Raw genomic sequence first — 22,254 nt, 5'->3', positions numbered from 1 at the left:
CTCAGGTACTGGAAGGCTGCTATTAGGTATCATAGTATCAGTCAGGGTTGGGAGGGACCACAAGGATCATCTAGTTCCAACCCCCCTGCCATGGGCAGGGACACCCCACACTAGATCAGGCTGGCCAGAGCCTCATCCAGCCTGATCTTAAACACCTCCAGAGATGGGGCCTCAACCACCTCCCTGGACAACCCACTCCAGGGTTTCACCACTCTCATGGTGAAGAACTTCCTCCTCACATCCAGCCTGAATCTCCCCACCTCCCGCTTCATTCCATTCCCCCTAGTCCTATCACTACCTGAGATCCTGAGAAGTCCCTCCCCAGCCTTCTTGTAGGCCCCCTTCAGATACTGGAAGGCCACAATCAGGTCACCTCAGAACCTTCTCTTCTCCAAACTGGCACCTCCTCTTCTCCAGGCTGACCAACCCCAGCTCTCAGCCTGTCATTGTAGCAGAGATGTTCCAACTCCCTGATCATTTTCATGGCCCTACTCGAGCCCCTCTCCACCAGGTCCATGTCCTGTAGAAAACCAATCTTAGAAGCTGAATGCTTGACTGGAATAGTTTGTGTTTATAAGTCATAAGAAGATTATTCATAATGCTGAGAATGCAGTTTTTGTTAATTCCTTACTGTGCACTGGTCATGCCTATCAACATAGGTAGGGATCCAAACAGTCTCTTATTCCCTTCCCTGCAGGAGCAAATATTAAGAGGCATAATATTGATTAAGCACAAATCCTATTCCAAAAATTCAATGATTGCATTACTAGTATATTTTATCCTTTTTTTTTTTTTTGCTTTTGCTTTTTTTCTTTTTTTTTAGGTTATTCAATACTTCAAGCTATTATGGAAAAAGCAGGACAAAATAGCTGGCAAGTCAGTGCCATCTGTGTGGAGAATTTTAATGATGCCAGCTACAGGCGACTTTTAGAAGATCTGGACCGAAGGCAAGAAAAGAAATTTGTCATAGACTGTGAAATAGAGAGACTTCAGAATCTCTTAGAACAGGTAATGCCTGCTTTTCATGTCATTGTTGTGCATTGTAGAATGTCCAGATGAGACACCATTGTGCATTTTATTTTGTTTGTTTCCTCAATGGAAATGAGATTGCTTGCTCTTTTGATTTTCTTCATGGGCATATATGCCTGTGTCCACTTGCCTGCTCCATTTTCTGTTCCTGTGCAATACTTAATACCCAGCACATCAGTGAGCCCCCATCCTTTCCCACTCAGCAGATCAGTTAGGGCAGCTGCACACGTAGCCCGGCGCGGTAGTTTTAGGCTACGCCTTTAAAATTTAGTGGCAGATTTTGAGCAGGAAAGTAGAAGAATATGAATAAATCACTCTTGGGTGTTAAAGCTGGGGGGAAACTCCAACCCACCACACCCTGCATCCCAGTATCTCCATGCCTGCATCAAGGTCTTAGGGCTGGTAGAGCATGGTGTTGCTGAATTGCCAAGATGTCCTTGGTCCATACCTTTAAGGGGGCCAGAGCTCAGATTTGTTTGAGGGAAAAAAAAAAGCTTATTTGAATCCAGTATTACTTTTTATTCACTAAATAGCATAGACCACAGATTTCTAGCCATAAAATCCTTTACAATTATTATTACACACATTGAAACTGCTAGCTTTATTGCCTCAGCAGACTATTTATGATCATGAAGAACAGCAGAATAAAGGTGCTATTGAACTGGGAAGGAAGGTCATGTTCTTCGTCAGTTATTCATGGAGAGCTGCCATCAGATAAAGACAGCGCTTGGCCGGAGGGACTGGCTTGCACTGGCTAGTACCTGTACCAGCGTTTAAAGTGAATATAAAATCTTGCTACTCTGATGTGGCAGATCCATCTCGTGCAGTGCTTGTGTATAAGCTCCTTCTTAGGTAATGGGAAAAATAAAATAATGCTTTGAAAAGAGCATTTTATCAAATGACAGGAAAATAGCTTACGGTTAACTAGCTGCTCCCCGCGCTGATCCCACATGCTAATGCTGATGCGGTGCAAGTACATGGTTCAGTACCTGCTGCTGCAGGAACTGCAGGGAATGAATGCCATCTGCTGGTGGTACATCCCCCCCCACACTGCCATGCTGCTTCTCTGGTAGCACGCTAGAGAATTAAGATTTTGTTGCAAAAATGTTCATGGTGCTGCCCAAGACACAGAAATATGAAATGTCATTTGTGATGGAGCAACGGAGAGAATGCTGCTCGTGGAAATACACATGTCAGTTTTGCTTTCCCTTGCAGAAGGTAAAGAGGGAAACTCAGAATTAATAGTAAGGCTGATTTAACAAGGACTTTTGCTATGACTGTTGCCAAGAAAAGAATAGATGATAACATATTGCTATAGATATTCATTTGGCCTTTTTATTTTCTTCTTCTTTTTTTCTTCTTTTGTTCTGAATGCCATTGAATTTTAATACATGCTTCCTACAACTTCTAGTGAAATCCTTCCCCAGTTCAGCCTGTGTTGTAGTGAAACAGAGCATTCAACTTGAGGGGCTTTTAAAGCACATTCAGAAAAATGAATAGAATAGAATAGAATAGAATAGAATAGAATAGAATAGAATAGAATAGAATAGACCTTTGAGATCATCGCATCCAACCCATCATCCAACACCACCTAATCAACTAAACCAAGCACCCTATCAAGTCGCCTCCTAAACACCTCCAATGATGGTGACTCCACCACCTCCCTGGGCAGCCCATTCCAATGGGCAGCCACTCTCTCTGTGTAGAATTTCTTCCTAACCTCCATCATAAACCTCCTCTGGCACAGCTTGGGACTGTGTCCTCTTGTTCTGGTGCTGGTTGCCCTGGGAGAAGAGATCAGCCCCCCCCCAGCTACAACCTCCCTTCAGGTAGTTGTGGAGAGCAATAAGGTCTCCCCTGAGCCTCCTCTTTTGCAGGCTAAGCAACCCCAGCTCCCTCAGTCTCTCTTCATAGGGCTTGTGTTCCAAACCCCTCACCAACTTTGTTGCCCTTCTCTGGACACATTCCAGCAACTCAGCATCCTTCCTAAACTGAGGGGCCCAGAACTGGACACAGGACTCAAGGTGTAGCCTAACCAATGTCTCTCTCAGCTGTGTGTGCATGTGTGTATGTAGCAGATTTCTTTTACGTGGCATGCAAATGTGACTTAGAAAAAGAATGCTGCAGTACTGTGAGTCTTGAAGTACACCCACCATCCTGTGTAGGTGTATTGACAGAGTATCCACTCAGTTTCAAAGTGAGATTAAGAATCCAGTACATGTTTGGATCTCACTGATCTCACATGTGTGTTTGGTTTGCTACTCATTTTCCTTCCAAAGTGGCACCTGGATACTGAGTTCCTTTTTAGGAACATAACCTGAGTTTTTAGATAGAATAGAATAGAATAGAATAGAATAGAATAGAATAGAATAGAATAGAATAGAATAGAATAGAATAGAATAGAACAGAATAGAATAGAATAGCATAGCATAGCATAGCATAGCATAGAATAGAATAGAATAGAATAGAATAGAATAGAATAGAATAGAATAGAATAGAATAGAATAGAATAGAATAGAATTAACCAGGTTGGAAAAGACCTTTGAGATCATCAAGTCCAACCTATCACCCAACACTATCTAATCAACTAAACCATGGCACCAAGCACCCCATCCATTCTCTTCCTAAACACCTCCAGTGATGGTGACTCCACCACCTCCCCGGGCAGCCCATTCCAATGGCCAATCACTCTTTCTATAAAGAACTTCTTCCTAACATCCAACCTAAACCTCTTCTGGCACAGCTTGAGACTGTGTCCTCTTGTTCTGTTGGTGGTTGCCTGGGAGAAGTGACCAACCCCCACCTGCCTTCAACCTCCCTTCAGGTAGTTGTGGAGAGCAATAAGGTCTCCCCTGACCCTCCTCTTCTTCAGGCTAAGCACCCCCAGCTCCCTCAGCCTCTCCTCATAGTTCTTGTGCTCCAGACCCCTCACCAGCTTTGTTGCCCTTAATCATGCAGAACTAAATTGGATATTGATTTTAATGTGATTTGGTTTTGACCTACTTTGACCTCATGCAGGTCTGAGTTTTACATGTGTAAAATAGGTATTAATGCAAGCATGGTAAGTCAGAATGAAGTGCCTTGCTTCAACAGACTGAATTAGACATGATGGATTTGGCTAGCCCATCTACAGGGCAAGCATGAAAGTTAATTAATCTCTCAGAGAGTGTAGAAGTAAACGCCTAGCTTGCAACATACCTGTTCCTTAGTCAGTCATACAAGTAGTTTTAGGAAGTGATTCATCTGGCTATCATCTCATTTTGAGCAGGATGAATTTTACCCAGGAAAGAAGCTGTTCTGTATTTGTGATGGTGTTTATTCACACCAAAGTATAAAGCTTTTGCCCTTAAATCTATGGTAATGAGGCGAGAGAAGTTGTTTTTTTAGGCATGTAGATGTTTTCTTTTCTTAGTAGTGACTGAAGGGTGATCTCATCGCTCTCTACAACTACCTGAAGGGAGGTTGGAGTACTGTGTTCAGTTTTGGGCCCCTCACTACAAGAAAGACATTGAGGTTCTGGAGCATGTCCAGAGAAGGGCAGTGAGGCTTGTGAAGGGCCTGGAGCACATGGCCTATGAGGAGTGTCTGAGGGAGCTGGGGTTGTTCAGTCTGGAGAAGAGCAGGCTGAGGGGAGACCTCATCACTCTCTACAACTACTTGAAGGGAGGTTGGAGCAAGGAGGGGGCAGCCTCTTCTCCTTGGTGTCAAGTGCCAGGACTAGAGGAAATGGTTTCAAGCTGCACCAGGGGAAGTTCAGGCTGGATATTAGAAACATTTTTTCACAGAGAGGGTTATCAAACATTGGGATGGTCTGCCCAGAGCAGTGATGGAGTTGCTGTCCTTGGTGGTGTTTATGCATCTTGTGGACCTGGTGCTTAAGGACATGGTTTAGTATTGACCCTTCAGTGCTGGGTCAGAGGTTGGACTGGATGAGCTTTGAGATGTCTTCCAACTGGATGTATCCTGTGATTCTGTTACTATTCATATATATATATATATATGTATGTGTATATATATATGTTTATGCTTGCCCTAATTAAATTGAAATTCATATATTTCAGAAAATATTTTGGTGATTTTTCCAGATCATGTGAATTCTCTTTTCCCCCAATATTCCTGGTGATCCTCTCCATCCTTTCACAGGGAGGCCACTGCACAAACAGGAATGCCCTTACAGCCAGGCTAGACAAGGTATACAGAAGAGATGCAGCTTTGCTCTCAATTGTGAAAGTCCCCATCTTCCTAGATAGGCTGATCTGTAACTAAGCCTGAGGTGCAAGGTTGGCTCTCCAAAACAAGCCCTCAGAGACCAAGTGCTGCTTAAAGATGGGCAGCCAGAAATTATTTTGGACACAAAAATATTTAGTCTGCCAAAAATGGGATTGAAACAAAGAGTGTCTAGCTCAATGTAGAAAATGCAACATAGCAGCTATTTAAAAATATCAGCAGTTGGTTTTTTCCCATTACATGAGGGCTGTGATGACCTGTGGCAGACAGGTAAAGTAGGTTCACAAATGGACCAAAAGTTGGCATGCTCTTCCCTGCATACACAGAGGAATTGATTAAGCTTCAGTAACTCTAATTAACTCAACTTCTTTCCTGCCTAGTTCTCCTGTAATTGAGAACCTAAGTTGTGCCTATACTGTAATACTTAGCAATGTGCAAGCAAATGTTCTGCAGAACATTTAGGAAAAGTAATTAAATCTCAGTAATGAGCCCGTAACTCAAAGTGCTTTGGCCTTAAATCTATGCTAATGAAGGGAGAGCAACTGGCTCGTGGGCTTGTGTGTTTCTTCTCAAGTGACTGCCCATCCATATATATATATAAATACACACACACACATGTTCAAACTTCTTGTGACTGTGGACCTCAAACAGTGCAAACTGGTGGCTTTTTTGCTGTGTGTGTTCAAAAAGTGAGCTCCTGCCCATACCTGGTGCCCACATATTAGAATAAACCTTTATTAGAATAAACCAAACCAGGTTGGAAGAGACCTTCAAGATCATCGTGTCCAACCCATCAATCAATCCAACCCACCCAAACAGCTAACCCATGGCACCAAGCACCCCATCAAGTCTCCTCCTGAACACCTCCAATGACGGCGACTCCACCACCTCCCCGGGCAGCCCATTCCAATGGGCAATCACTCTTTCTGTATAGAACTTCTTCCTAACATCCAACCTAAACCTCCCCTGGTGCAGCCTGAGACTGTGTCCTCTTGTTCTGGTACTGGGTGCCTGGGAGAAGAGACCATCATCCACCTGTCTACAACCTCCCTTCAGGTAGTTGTAGAGAGTGATAAGGTCACCCCTGAGTCTCCTTTTCTCCAGGCTGAGCAACCCCAGCTCCCTCAGTCTTTCCTGACCTGGTGTCTTCTGCTCACTGACCTCTCTCAATTGCCCAGCTGAGTAAATCAGCACCTTGCTGTTTCCTCACTTCTTGTGCAACTTTAATCTCACAATTTTCTATTTCTTTTTGTTCTCTCTATTTTCCTTAGTTCATTAGTTTTTCTCATTTATGTTTTCTCCTCCATGTACCTTGGTGAGCATAGAAGCAACCTCCACACTCCATACCTCAGACTTGTTTTCAGGGTAAATGTCTTTCCTGGAACCTTACAGCATATCTGAAATCCAGAACCCCCCTGTGCACAACCCAGGATGCGCATTTTCCATTGTAAGATCTTTCTTCTAGGTTTTTATGTTGATGATTTGGGCAAGGGCAAATCCTCTACACTTTTTAAGGGCAAACTACAGAGAGTTAGTTTTGTTTTCAGATTTCCATTCTAGGAAGAGAGAGTAGGGTCAGCCTTAAATTCAGGAGATGCATTCAGCCTGCACATAAGTGTTTATGTCCAATTTGCTTGGATTGCCTCTATCTTAATCTCAGAAAAGGTTTCACATCCTACCTGTCAAGGCTATGCCAAAACTTACAAGACTCTGATGGTTTTCTTAATAAAGCTAAACATCTCTTTGGTCATGCTCACTCATACACGCCCATACAGCCACCAGCAGCAACTGGAGGATATTTGGGAGTGATTGGAAGCATTTTGCTTGGTTTGTGTATTGATGTCAGTTGGCATGGCTCAGCAGAAAGTCCTGTTTAAAGGCTACAGCTCCACAGGGTCACAGAGTTGTTACTTAGGTTTATCAGTTAAGACAAACAGCATATTCAGTCTGTTTGAGTTGGTTCCACCTAATCTTGAGAATCTGCTGTAATTTAAGCACACCAAGGAAATTTTAGCTCTTTTTTATACTTAAAACAGCAATAACCACCGTCCCAGTTTAAGGCTGGACAGATCCTGTTTTGCCCCTTTCAGGGCAAACAGGAAAACATTTTGTTACCTGTCAGTGAAACTTCTTCAGACTCTGCTGGCAGACCTTGTCATCCTGAGATCCTAGACCCCGAAAGACAGACTACAAACATCAAGACTTTAACCATGTTTTCTTTGCTTATGCACTTTATGTGGTGAACATGGTTTATCCTTTTTGATTTACCAGTGTAGAGCTGATACATGGCTGGGATGGTGTGGCACTGGGTGTAGACTACTCAGCCTTGGCAGCAGTGGTGCTTTGGGCAGCTCCACAGTCCTTGACTCAATGAGATGCAATGTTTAACATGACCAGTGGTGCTCGCCCCCAGAACTAACTCCAAAAGGTGTGATTCCTTGCTGTGTAGTAGCCTCAAAAGCAGTAAAATGAAGATGGAAGGTATCCCCACCCACAGCAGGCGTGGTGGAATGGAATGGAATGGAATGGAATGGAATGGAATGGAATGGAATGGAATGGAATGGAATGGAATGGAATAGAATAGAATAGAATAGAATAGAATAGAATAGAATAGAATAGAATAGAATAGAATAGAATAGAATAGAATAGACCAGGTTGGAAGAGACCTTCAAGATCATTGAGTCCAACCTATCATCCAACACCACCTAATCAACTAAACCATGCAACCAAGCACCCTATCAAGTCTCCTCCTGAACACCTCCAGTGATGGTGACTCCACCACCTCCTCAGGCAGCCCATTCCAATGGGCAATCACTCTCTCTGTGTAAAACTTCCTCCTAACCGCCAGCCTAAACCTCCCCTGGCGCAGCCTGAGACTTTGTCCTCTTGTTCTGGTAGTGGTTGCCTTGGAGAAGAGACCAACCTCCGCCTGTCTACAACCCCCCTTAAGGTAGTTGTAGAGAGCAATAAGGTCACCCCTGAGTTTCCTCTTCTCCAGATTAAGCAATCCCAGCTCCCTCAGCCTCTCCTCATGGGGCTTGTGTTCCAAGCCCCTCACCAACTTTGTTGCCCTTCTCTGGACACACTCCCGCAACTCAACATCCTTCCTAAACTGAGGAGCTCAGAACTGGACACAGTACTCAAGGTGTGGCCTAACCAGTGCAGTGTACAGGGGCAGAATGACCTCCCTGCTCCTGCTGGCCACACTCTTCCTGATGCAGGCCAGGATGTCATTGGCCCTCCTGGCTGCCTGGGCACACTGCAGGCTCATGTTCAGCCTACCATCAACCAGCACCCTCAGGTCCCTCTCTGCCTGGCCACTCTTCAGCCACTCTGACGCCAGCCTGTAGTAGATGATCTTTAAGGTCCCTTCCAACATAAGCCATTCTATGATTCTGTGATTTTATGAAAATCTCTTTCATGTCAGTTTTCCCCAGAATATGCAGAAAGTTTGTTTCCATCTTGAAGAAAGTACATCTACTCTTTAACAGTTATGGAAGACTCTTTCTGCTTTACAGAATGTTCTCGAGAACCTCCTAAGTTCTCACTGAATGTAATGAAGTGTCTCCTGGCTCTTTGTTTCATCTGTTCATACAAAGCCATGATAAAAATATGCCATGTTTTTAATTTCAACAATAAACTCTCATTTATTTGTGTTAGATAAAGCCCCATTTTCCTCTGTTCATGAAATTAGAGATTGCTTTTACCATTGCGTTGCCAGCTTACTGGAACACGATAGAGAGAAAAGGAGCTGAAACAAAACCACAGAGAGGTAAAATGACATCTCCACAGTTTTGTATAATAGATATAGCTTATGTAGCAGAATGCATTTCTGGTGATTCATATTCTTCTGTCAAGTACTGTTAGGTCTTTGTTTATCAACGTCACTTTTTTCATGACGCTTTCAGCAGGTGGTCTTTTAGGAACGCTGAAATATTCTGTTTGAATCAAAGGATGAAAGTCAGTGAGAGAGACAAAAAATTCTCTGCATGTGTACCTCTTCCTTCCAAACTGTGTTTCTAAAGTGGTCCCCTGAATTTAATACGAAGAACCTTCTGCTTAAGATGAAATGAATACTTGAAACACACTGTAACGTTGTGATTCACATTTCCTGCCAACTAATCTGCTAATACTGGCAGCAAGTGGTTACAGCATCTGAACAGTCCAGGCCAAAGTAGTAGACTAGACTAGACTAGACTAGACTAGACTAGACTAGAATAGAATAGAATTGAATTGAATTAACCAGGTTGGAAGAGACCTTTGAGATCATCGAGTCCAACCTATCATCCAACACTGTATAATCAACTAAACCAAGGTAAAATAGCACCCCATCCAGTCTCTTCCTAAACACCTCCAGTGATGGTGACTCCACCACCTCCCTGGGCAGCCCATTCCAATGGCCAATCACTCTTTCTATGAAGAACTTCTTCCTAACATCCAGCCTAAACCTCCCCTGGTGCAGCTTGAGACTGTATCCTCTTGTTCTGGTGATGGTTGTGTGGGAGAAGAGACCAACCCCTACCTGGCTACAACCTCCCTTCAGGTAGTTGTAGAGAGCAAGAAGGTCTCCCCTGGGCCTCCTCTTCTGCAGGCTAAGCAACCCCAGCTCCCTCAGCCTCTCCTCATAGGGCTTGTGCTCATCAAGAATCAGGCCCATGTGTTGCTCTCACTTTTCACTAGGAGTTTTCCTACTTTGTTTTTTTACTCCTGTTTTTCAATTTATTTTTCTTTCTGCAGGCTCAAGTACTGTATTGATTTGCATTTCTGGCTCACTCACCAAAGATAGGTTGTGAAGGCTGCCTCAGTTTAAAGGGTGTCTCTACCAAAATTAGAAACCCATTAGTTTAATCTTATATTTATAGAATTTTTGTTTGAAATTCAGAACTCATGTCTCAAAATCATCGTGCCTACAAGATAAATCTGGGTTTATTTATTACTGGCAAGGCCCAAACAAAGTTAGTACCAGACAGCAATTTAAGCTGAACTTTTGAAATGCCAAGTGAGGCTACCACAGTTTAATAAAATTATTATTATTTTTGTCCTTGTGTTCTCACATTATTTTATTCTCATTAGTATTTATTCATTGCTTAATTTGCATCCCTGTAATCTGAAGCAATCTGGAAGCTGCGTATAGCAGGATGACGCAGTGTTTAGAGTTACTAAGACAGTAAGAAGTGAGGGCTGATACCTTCTTGGTTACTGTGAGCTTTTCTTTTTCCTCATAAAAATCTTCTTGAAAATGTACTGCTTAAGGAAGAAATAGCACTTTCAATGGCTAATCAAAAGCATGTGCAAATCAACAGTATCCAACAACAGTATCCATGCAATGACTAGTAGCTATCAGACAGGAGATGTAGTGCCTGGATGCCTGGGTGTTTCTTATCTATTTGACCTCTCCTATGAGGACAGACTGAAGGAGTTGGGGCTGTTCAGTCTGCAGAAGAGAAGGCTCCGAGGTGACCTGATTGTGGCCTTCCAGTATCTGAAGGGGGCCTACAAGAAGGCTGGGGAGGGACTTCTCAGGATCTCAGGTAGTGATAGGACTAGGGGGAATGGAATGAAGCTGGAGGTGGGGAGATTCAGAGTGGACATGAGGAAGAAGTTCTTCCCCATGAGAATGGTGAAGCCCTGGAATGGGCTGTCCAGGGAGGTGGTTGGGGCGCTGTCCCTGGAGGTGTTTAAGACCAGGCTGGACGAGGCTCTGTCCAGCCTGATCTAGTGTGGGGTGTCCCTGCCCATGGCAGGGGGGTTGGAACTAGATGATCCTTGTGGTCCCTTCCAACCCTGAATGATACTATGATACTATGATGGCAAAACCATACAGGTCTCAGCTCTCCACCTAGCACCCAGTATTAATAGGTACTCTACAGAATTAATGTCTCACATGTCTAAGATATCTTCAATGATGTGTTAGGGACATTGTCTTCCTTTCAAATATAGCTGAAAAAGATGAATGGGTTGAAATGTATTTTACTGGAAAATTAATGAATAGACCCACAGACAGATCAGTAGCACAAACAGTTTCTTTAGTAAAGAGAACTGGAGAGCTGGGCTAAGGGGAACATCCTGAGATTCAACAAGACTAAGTGTTGAGTCCTGCACCTGGGGAGGCGAAACACTGTGCACCAGTACAGATTAGGGGTGGACCTGCTGGAAAACAGCTCCATGGAGAAGGAGTCCTGGTGGACAGTAAGTTACCCATGGGACAGCCATGTGCCCTTCTGGCCAAGAAGGCCAATGGTATCCTGTGGCTAGCAGGTCAAGGGATGTTCTCCTCCTCCTCTACTCTGCCCTAGTGAGACCATGTCTGGAATATTGTGTCCAGTTCTGGGCTCCCCAGTTCATGAGGAATAGGGATATACTACAGAGTGTCCAAGAGGATGATTAAGGGACTGGAGCATCTGTCTTATGAGGAAAGGCCAAGAGCTGGGGCAGTTTAGTCTGGAAAAGAGAAGACTGAAAGGGGATCTTATTAATGTTTATAAGTATCTGAAGGGAGGGTGTCAAGAAAGTGCCAGATTCTTCAGGGTATCCTGTGGTAGGGCAAGGGGCAATGGATAAAACCTAGAACACAGGAAATTCCACCTCAACTTCTTTAAGGGTGATGGAGCACTGGAACAGGCTGCCCAAAGAGGTTGTGGAGTCTCCTTCTCTACCAACTTTCAAGACCCGTCTGATTGCATTCTTGTGTGACCTGCTCTTGGTGATCCTTCTTTGGCAGGGGGGTTTTGACTTAGTGATCTTCAGAAGTCACTTCCAACCCCTACCATTCTGTGATTCTATATGTAGCAAAGCAGACACATCTAAAGAAATGTCATAGCACTGTCTTCTAAATTTTAGTTGCATTCAGATAGTTGAAGTAGTTTACCTTCTGTAAATACATGCTATAGATTTCTTGTCTTATTTCTGTGTTAAGAGCTTGCAAGCAACAGTGAAGTGTGATAAAGTAATGAAATTGTGGTCAGATATGAAGAATAACACAGAAAATCATTGTGAGGATTTCAGTGTAGATGTAATGCCTAGCCATGGATTAGTCATGAGGTCTGTGGTGACAGGTTGGATTCACTGATCTTTGAGGTCTCTTCCAACCTTGGTGATTCTGTGATTCTGTGATTCAGTGAAAACATGTTATTTGTACAACCATCATACTTGGTCTTTTTACTTCTTCAGACACTAATAACACTCATTACCAGAGAAGCAGACTGTCATTTACTCAGCCATAACTGATCTCACAGCTATTACTTATAAGCTTGTTTGGTGCCGAGAAATTAGTTCCAATATACAATGAAGTCAATGCTCCACAGAGATTTCACAATTAAGCTGAACAGTGTAGTATACAAATCTTTAGATTGTGATTAATAGTTTTGCTAATAGTAAATACTTTAGCCCTTTTCTTTTGGTCTTTTTCTTTTTCTTTCTTTTTGATGTTAATCTGCATCAAAAGGACATTTAAAATTATGTAAGAAACCTTGAAAAGCATGAAATGCAGAAGTTGGAAGTTAACAGTTGTGGGTCCCCATTTCCTTATCTGTCAGAATTCTCCCTGGCAGCACATATTAAATACTGCAGAGAAAATAAGGTACCAGAAAGAAAGACTGGAGTCTTTGAGATGTGGAATTTGTTTTGAGGAAGATTTTGAACCTGGTTTTGCAGTGATACTGTGAAGTACTGACATGAACAGCTATGTTCCACAAACAGAATAGCAGAGTACTTGTTGTTGGAAGTGAACTCTGAAGGTCACCTGGACATTCCCACTGTTAAAAAGTCTTAGATCAGGTTACTCATTCAGTCAAGTTCTGAACATTTCCAAGGATGGAGATCCCACAACCCCTTTATGCCCTGTTTCAGTGCTTTAGTAGCTCATGTAAGAAAAACCCCAAACATAGTCTCCTCTAATTAGAATTTTTTTTATTGGAACCTGTGTCCTTTATCTTTTGTCCTATGCTATCCACCTCTAGGAAGACTCAATGAACCTCTTCCTTATGCCACCCCATTGGGTGTTTATGCAGGTTACTGAGTCTTTTCTTCTCCAGCCTGGACAGTCTCAGCTCTCTCAGCTTCTCCTCACCTCCCAGTCACCTTTGTGGCCCTTCTCTGGACCTGATCTCTTGTACTGGGCAGCCCAGCACTGGGAGCAGCACTCCAGATGTGCCTCACAAGAGCTGAGCAGAGGGAAAAGTTCACCTCCCGTGATCTGCTGGTAATACATTCCAAGAGGATGTTGGTTTTCTTTGCCATGAGCATGCATGACTGGCTCCTGGTAAGCTTGTCTACCAGAACCCCCAGGTTCTGTGTGTCCAGTGTGCACCCAGACTGTCCTGCTGGTTTTGTTGAATAAGGCTGAGTCAAGCCACAAAACAAGGCACAGATCTACACAGATAGATCATTTGTCTCTCGTTAATCTGTTGGCATACATGTAGGCAGTTCTTGAGAACTGTATCATCTTGTATTGATTTTTGCAAACCCATAATGTGCTTGCTTCAGAAACAGGTAGAAGGAACACCAGGGTGATCAGAACACCTCTGTGCTACTTTAAGTGACCACATCTAAAAAATCTTTCCCTAAGCTTCTCCTTCATTTGGGTTTCTCATTCTATGCTATGTTTTCCTAATTTTGCATAGTATTCTTGGGCAGACATTTAGGAATTGAGGTTTAAGTATGTCTCCATAATGACCTTCTTGCAAAGCTCAGCATTTGCCTAGAACTTTTATGGTTACTTCTTTCTGACAGACCATATTGCTATTCCTTATTTATGTATTCTCAGGCTTTTTCTGATGCAGTAACATTTGCAGTATTTGTTCCTATGTTTGTATACACATAAACACATGGGCATACACATAACTCATTTCAGAAAAGAAGTGTCTTCTTTCCACAAGAATGGCAATGGATTTCCTTTCTTTTTCCAACTGTAGCAACTCCATTCTCTCCCATCCATCTCTGAACTACACAAAGTTCAAGCTTCAGTCTGTGCGTTAGACATCTTCCAAGGTGTCTGCTGTGAGAGGCATTTTCTTCAGAGTTATGTATAGTGAATCACTTTTGCTGTCAGAAGTTATTAGCTTGGCTTCTGGTCTACCAGACAGGCTGATTCCAGTCTTTTTTTTCCTGCTCCCTGCCCACCTCTGGCTATAAGGACTAAACAGGATGTTTCCTAGTAGACAGGCATCACTTTTCTCAGCTCTGTCAGTGGTCTGTTTCAGCAAGATCAAGCCTTGCTGCTCATCCAGGGCTTTATTTGCCTTTAAACACAGAGGTGAAAACTGCTGTGCAGCATCTGGCACATACTTAATGCTTCAATGTACACAGATGCATTGATACATAATAATAAATGGAATGTCTATTATATTTTGTAATGAGGATTTCTTTATCTCTTGAGTCTTTAGGCTCGAGGTGAGGAGAAGGTTCATCACCGAGAGAGTAATTCGTCATTGGAATGTGCTGCCCGGGGAGGTGGTGGAGTCACCGTCCCTGGAGGTGTTCAAGAGGGGATTAGATGTGGCACTTGGTGCCATGGTCTAATCATGAGGTCTGTGGTGACAGGTTGGACTCAATGATCTTTGAGGTCTCTTCCAGCCTTGGTGATACTGTGATACTGTGAGTCAGAAATGGCATGGCCTTGCCTTGTCTCACGCGGTCTCCAGTTTTCCTCTGTACGTTTTTGATTCACATGAACAAAATGCAGGCTTAGTTCTGCTCACACAGAACTGCAGAAGCAAATCAGTAGTTAAAGAATTTGGTATATGCACAGCACACAGTAATCTGGGCCAGTAGCATCACTATTGGACTTAATAGTACTTCAGGGACATAGTAGCAACTCTGTGCATTGCTTCTGAGCCTCTGTAGGGTGGGAGATTCATAAAGTGCCTTTTCTTCATCGTTCCTTTCTCTCTGTGCTTTTTTCCCCTAGAGGTCTACAGAGTTGCTTCTAAGCAACTCTGTAATGTCAATGCAAACTGATAGCTCTTCCCCTTGAGGGAGCCAGCTGTGGGCACCATCATCGGCATCTTCCGTAGTCGGCAGAGCCAGGAAGAGCTCTTTGCATAGGCTCATTTTCTGTGAAGCAGATGGGATTTTGCAGACTATAATAGTCTCACACTGCACAGTAATAGAAACAGGTTTTGCCACTGCACCACACAGCTGATGAGGCTTGGAACCGAGAAATAGGTTATTTCAGTTATTGGAAAAACAAATAGGTGATGGAAGACAAAGGATGAATACAAATGGTTTGGAGGATTTGTAAAGTGGCCTCCTTCTTGCATCCTTCCTCTTGTTCCTTGCCTCCTTTTCCCCTACAAGTCTGCATATTCCATTTAGTTCTGAGTGAGCCTTTCACAGAAGTTGAATGCAAACAACTTTAACAGCAAAAGCACCAACCAGCCGTGCTCAGGACACTAGTTAATAGCCTTTGAACAGCGTCTCCAGGTTTTCTTCCCTAGCAGCTGCTTGCACCACACAGGGCTTTGCCCTGCCATCTGGTGGTGGACACCAGGGCTCTGTGGGAAGCATCCTTACCCTCTGCTCGGCCATGCATGGAGCAGTCGTGTGCACTGCTGTGCCAGCTCAATAGTGCTTGTCTTCACAACAGAAAAAGGAGCGCCAGTTTGTGAGGAGCTACTTCTGCTTTGGTTGTTGCCTCCTTTGACATCCTCTCTGGTGACTGTAGGCCGTTAACAGTCCACCCTTTCCCCAACAGCCATGCCCTTTCAAGAGCACTGGCTGTTAAAACTAAGCTTGTTTCTCAATTGCTTTTTTATGGCTTTGTAAAAGACTTAACCTTGCTTCAGATATTGTATAAAATCCCATTTCGGTTGTGGTTTATGTCATCGCTGTTTCTGCCACAATATTTCAGGTCAGGTCTCAATCTTCTGTCTCTAACAAGTTGCCACATTTTTTATATTGTGTTGGACAGACTTCATTTTATTGCAGGTGTTCTTTTTCTTCAGGCGGTGGATTGTGGCACAATAGCAAAGACGAAAACCTTTGTTAAAATCCCATTGCTAATGCACAGCTATCACCCTTTGAAAAGATTTGACTGAAAATAAGTCCTTTTCACTCCAGCTGCACTGACCTCCATCTTCTGGAAATTATAATGAGGATCATTTCATGCTATAGAAGTTAAACATTCTTTTAAAAAGGAGTTATATGCAATATCCATTTCATAGTAGTAGAGAAGAGAGGTTGACTTGGGGCCTGATTCTCTGTTTGGATGCTGATGTAAGTCTGGAAATGCTTTTATCAAAGTGAGTGAACTTGCCACTCCTTGGAAAAGAGAAAGAAGAGGAAAAAAAAGAGAGAATCAAAGTAGGCACTGGTATCTCTTCTTTTTAATAGTGGAATAGTTTCTGGATTTCCTAGGCCAGGCTATTATTCAGATGAATGGAGAGAATAGTATTGTATGATAAAGTCAAAAAGTTCAGAGTTGTGTCTAAAGCCTGCAGTGGGTTCAGATCTCACTGGCTCTGCCTTTATCAGTCAGGGGTATCATTCTGGTTGTTTTTAATTATCACTAAAATCAGAATTAGGTAGATCAAACTGCACCAGGGGAAGTTTAGGCTCGAGGTGAGGAGAAAGTTCTTCACGGAGAGAGTTGTTAGCCATTGGAATGTGCTGCCCAGGGAGGTGGTGGAGTCACCGTCCCTGGAGGTGTTAAGAAAGGGATTGGATGTGGCACTTGGTGCCATGGTTTAGTAGTCATGAGGTGTTGGGTGACAGGTTGGACTTGATGATCTTTGAGGTCTTTTCCAATCTTATTGATTCTGTGATTCTATGATCAGCAACTAGAACTTACCACAAAGTAATGTTCCTTTTGTTATTTTCTTAAGCATAAATGCATTTAGTCATATATATATAGTCTAAGGCTGATTCTATTTTTCAGAGTTCACCTTCTGCAGGCACTCACAAGCACGATGGTATTTGGGGAAAAGAAAGTTACAGTAGATTCTGAAAGCACCTGGATTGCCTAAGAGCTTTAATATTTCACTTTGGTTCTGTCCTGTTGCATTTACTGAAATGAAATATTTACTCATAATGTGACTACTGGCTAATAGGTGAAATGACTCTTGTTATCTTTCCTGCTAATGGTAATCGAGGAATCAGATTGTATTTTCTTATTAATTCTTCTTCAGAGCCATGTTGATTATTTAATGATTTCTTCAGTTTTACAAATAATAGTATAAAAGAGCTCCAATTCTAGGTGCTACCCACCTTGATCATTGAATTAAAACATGCAAATCAATATACAAAAGTCAGTGCAGCATCCTGCTTTTGCCTGCTCTCATTCTTCCCCAAAGTAGTCAGAAATCAGTTCTCCTTTCCCAGCACTTTCTTCCCAAAATGTCCCTGAACAAGCTGAAATCACTGTAGCAAAGGCACAGTATCAGTGTGTAGTGTTTTAAGAAGTCAGAGAAGTGGGAGTACACAGCAAAAAAACCCTCCATGTTTAGAAGGTGTAAGTGAAGAAGTACTCTGTTGGTAGATGACAGAAGGGCTGTAGACATTGTTTACCTGAACTTCGGTAAAGCCTTTGATACTATTGCCCACAGCATCCTCATGAACGAACTAGACTTGGATGGGCTCATACTCTGCCAGATCAAACACTGGCTGGATGGCCAGGCCCAAAGGGTGGTAGTGAACGGAGTTAAATCCAGTTGGTGACTGGTCACAACTAGGGACCAGGACTCAGTGCTGGGGCCACTCCTGTTTAATATCTTTATCAATGACCTTGAGGAGGAGGTTGAGAGAACCCTCACTAAACTAGCATGCAATGTCAAGTTGGGTGGGAGTGTTGATCTGCTGGAGGGTAGAAAGGCTCTTCAGAGGGCCCTGGACAGGCTGGATTAATGAGCTGAGGCCAGTCATGTGGACTCCAAGGCCAAGTGCTGAGTCTTGCACTTGGGTCACAACAACCTCGTGTAATGCTACAAGCTTGGGACAGAGTGGCTGGAAAGCTTCTGGCCAAAATGAACCTGGGAATGTTGATCAGCAGCCAGCTGAAGATGAGTCAGCAGTGTGCTCAGGTGGCCAAGACCAACAACATCTTTGCCTGTGTCAAGAATAGTGTGTCCAGCACAACTAAAGAGGTGATTGGCTCACTGTGTTCAACACTGTTGAGGCTGCACCTTGATTACTGTGTTTGGGTTTGAAAGCCACCATGTAAGAAAGACATTGAGTTGCTGGAGCATAGCCAGATAAGGGCAATGAAGCTGGTGAAGGGTCTTGAGAATAAGTTTTGGGAGGAGCAGCTGAAGAGACTCAGTGAGTCTGGAGAAAAGGAGGCACAAACCTTACCACTCTCTGCAACTACCTGAGAGGAGGCTGTAGAGAGGTGGGTATTGGTCTCTTCTTGCAAGTCACAACTGATAGGACAAGAGGAAATGGCATCAAGTTACACCAAGGCAGGTTTAGGTTAGACATTAGGAAAAACTTCTATACCAAAAGGGTTATCAAAAGCTGGAACAGGCTGTCCAGGGAAGTGGTTGAATTGCCATGCTTGGATGTATTTAAAAGCCATCTAGATATAGTACTCAAGGGTATGGTGTAGTAGTGGCCCTGGTAGAATTAGATAATGGTTGGACTTGATCATCTTGAAGGTCTTTTCCAACCTTAGTGATTCTGTGAGGGGAAACAATCTTACCTCACTCAGGTTGCCAGCACTAGAACAATTATGAATCAAAGCATCCAGAAGCAATGAAAAAGGCAGTTACACATACAGAGTCCTCCTTGACCTAACATGACCCTGACCTACCAAGTCAGCAGTTTCATAGTGTGTCACTGCTTATTTGACTGGCAAAGCCCAGGTTTTGCAGCTGGCCAGAGTGAGAGCTGTGTCAGACCTGCTCCCTAAGCAGAGTCACCATGGATGCCTGTGGCAGCGTTGCCCTTTCTTTAGGATCTTCCTTTTGAAATGAAGACAGTTCTCATTGTTCAGCCTTGTGTTATACATGTATTTGCAACTGCCCCATGAATGCTGAGGGCCTAAAAGAGTGGCACCCACACACATGCATACAGAGCCCTACTTGGTGTCAGGGATGTGCTCTTTTGAAGTGAATCTCCCAGTTCCCTAGGTTCACATCAAGGGCAGACTCAAAATACATGAATAAACTGAATTCTTTTGGATGATGCCAAAGAATGTGATGTGCCCAGAAGCACCCCTGAAGTGTAGCGTGAGTTCAGTCTAACAACCAGAAAGGAAACAGTATGTATATTTTAGATATTCAAAAGTGTGAGATACTTACAGAATGTTGTCTTACTAAACAAGCTCTTTCTTCCTTGATCACAAGCAAGTCCTGCTTTGAAAACTAAACTATGTGTGAGCAGTAGCCATAAACACTTTCAAATTCATCAGCAGCATTATGTCAAATCTTGCTTGGAAATACAATCCATATGGCATCATTTCTCTGCATGATCAACATTCTTGGGGTGGAATTCATCTCAGTTAACCTTAAGGATATAAAATGTAGGTGTATACATCAGAGTTAATAATCATCATCTCTTTTTTTAGTCAGTGCAGAAAAACATACACTTTAAGGGCACAAGCTGTCTAATTAATTTTAGACATGTGTTTTAGGATAAGATGAATCATTTCCTCAAAGTGCCTGCTCTTTCCCACTGGCTATAAAGGAAGTTGAGACAACTAGATGGTACCTTTAGTTAAGACAACCAAATGTGTACCTTTATTTCTCCCCCTAAGAGAGACTACACTGGAAATTAAAAACTTATTTTGTAAAAAGTATTCTGTATTGTTCACATCAAATCCAGGAATTTTGCAGTGATACCTGGATGCATTTGCTAGAAACAAGGACAGAAGCAAACCCGATTAGTTCTTTGCAGTATTCACTCATTTTGACTGTGGCCTGTATCTGACATACCTCAGTGGTTACAGGTTGACCATGATTGCCACAATACATGTCACAAAACCGAACCCCAGGTAACAGATCACTAAGGGTGTTAATTGCCAAAGCTGCCTCAGCTTCCAGGAGCTCAAAGGGAGCTGTAGCTGAATCTGAGGGTCTGGTACTGCTATCGTCTCGCATATGTCTTAAATCCTGTCAGTCCACTTAAATTTAAACTATGATACTGTAGTTATTTCAAAATGTGAAGTTTTAGTCTATAGAAATTTCTCTATAATGGAAGAGTACAGGTCAAACAATCATGGAATCAATAAGATTGGAAAAGACCTCAGAGATCATCAAGTCCAACCTGTCACCCAACACCTCATGACCACTAAACCATGGCCTCAAGTGCCACGTCCAATCCCTTTTTGAACACCCCCAGGGATGTTGACTCCACTGCCTCCCTGGGCAGCACACTCCAATGGCCAATTACTCTCTCTGTGAAGAACTTTCTCCTCACCTAGAGCCTAAACTTCCCCTGGGCGCAGCTTGAGACTGTGTCCTTTTGTTCTGATGCTGGTTGCCTGGGAGGAGAGACCAACTTCCCCCCTGGCTGCAACCTCCCTTCAGGTAGTTGTAGAGAGCAATAAGGTCTCCCCTCAGTCTCCTCTTCTCCAGGCTAAGCAACCCCAGTTCCCCCAGCCTCTCCTCAGCCCCATTACCCTTCTTTGGATACTTTCAAGAGTCTCAATGTCCTTAAATTGAGGGGCCCAGAAATGGACACAGTACTCAAGGTGTGGCCTAACCAGTGCTGAGTACAGGGGCAGAATGACCTCCCTGCTCCTGCTGGCTACACTATTCCTGATGCAAAGTATTATTGATGTCAGGGGTCTCCTTCCTATTGAGGCCTTTTATTAAGTGGGAAAAAATGTCTTGACAGCACCTCATCATATGTGTTGAGTTGGTGGTGGGGAAAACTGTGATTTCTCCCTCTTTGTTATCTGCTGCCCTCTAGTAAATTGGCATCATTGGTTCACTGATTCACTGATATTAAGGGGAGTTTGAGTAAGTCCCAAATAAGCAATTAATTCATATGAAGGCTGACAATCTGGTCATGACTTGGGGAGGGAAAGTGGGACAGTGTCTTTGGCAATATTTTTAGTTTGTGTTCTGTGTTTTAAATAGAAGCATTTTAGCTACTATCTATAAATACAAAATAGAGGTTGGGAAACAAGAAGAACAAAATGATAGCAGACATATTATTTACTTTATTGCTTTATAATCATGAAATTGTAATAGTTCTGAGCAGCTGTTTTTGCCACATCCCTTCTGTTTTCCCTTCCACTGGAAGGGAATAGAGCCACAGATCTTTCCAGATTTAGATCCTGGATGCTTGGTTATTTCTGGCCAAATTATTTAGTCCTTCAGTGACTTTCCTCTCATCTCCAAAATGTGATATTGATTATATTTTACTGCACTGGGAAAAGGAGCTGCAAGGCTTCATGAATGGTTTTTCTCTCTTTTGAACATGAGGTGCAATCCATAAAGGGAAGAAATTGCTGGGTTTTCAGGGCAGGGTCTAAACCTAAGATTAAAAAGCAGGAAGGGAGACAGACCTTACTGAGTAACCTGGAAAACTTTTGGCTGTATCTAATTCATTCATTTGGAAGGAAGCTCAAGTGCTTTGTGGAGATGATTATGTGAGGTGCAGTTTGATATAGTCTTTGTCTAAACCCTGTCATTGAGCTTGCTATATCAGCACTGTAGTGGTTGTTTCCTTTTTGCATCACTTGATGTTGTGTTATGGTTAAACACTGAAAGGGCAGCCTCGCTGTCCTTTCTACCTCTGCTCTCATTCATGCCTGCTTCCAAAGTCTTTAGCATGTTACTGAGACCTGAATCACACTCAAAGATAGAATAGAATAGAATAGAATAGAATAGAATAGAATAGAATAGAATAGAATACAATACAATACAATACAACACAATACAATGGAATAGAATAGAATAGAATAGAATAGAATAGAATAGAATAGAATAGAATAGAATAGAATAGAATAGAATAGAATAGAATAGAAGAATAGAATAGAATAGAATTAACCAGGTTGGAAAAGACCTTCAAGATCATCAAGTCCAACCCATCTGGTTGCCTGGGAGAAGAGACCAA

The 22,254-nt window shown here is 42.9% G+C and overlaps 1 protein-coding gene across 8 annotated transcripts in view; it reads left to right on the top strand.

The window, feature by feature from the left end:
- The window catches only part of GRIA4 (glutamate ionotropic receptor AMPA type subunit 4), a 285,058-nt gene that overhangs the window by 174,186 nt on the left and 88,618 nt on the right, over positions 1-22,254 (top strand). For all 8 annotated transcript variants that reach the window (XM_068144917.1, XM_068144910.1, XM_068144937.1 and 5 more), the window contains exon 4: positions 824-1,008. In XM_068144917.1, coding sequence (XP_068001018.1) covers positions 824-1,008 — 185 coding nt within the window. The remainder of the gene's footprint in view (positions 1-823; positions 1,009-22,254) is intronic.

The sequence above is a fragment of the Melanerpes formicivorus genome, unplaced genomic scaffold (assembly GCF_026170545.1).
Source record: "Melanerpes formicivorus ecotype bairdi unplaced genomic scaffold, bMelFor1.0.p_v2 SCAF_1, whole genome shotgun sequence".
Lineage (NCBI taxonomy): Eukaryota > Metazoa > Chordata > Aves > Piciformes > Picidae > Melanerpes > Melanerpes formicivorus.
This window is presented reverse-complemented; position numbering and strand designations above follow the sequence as displayed.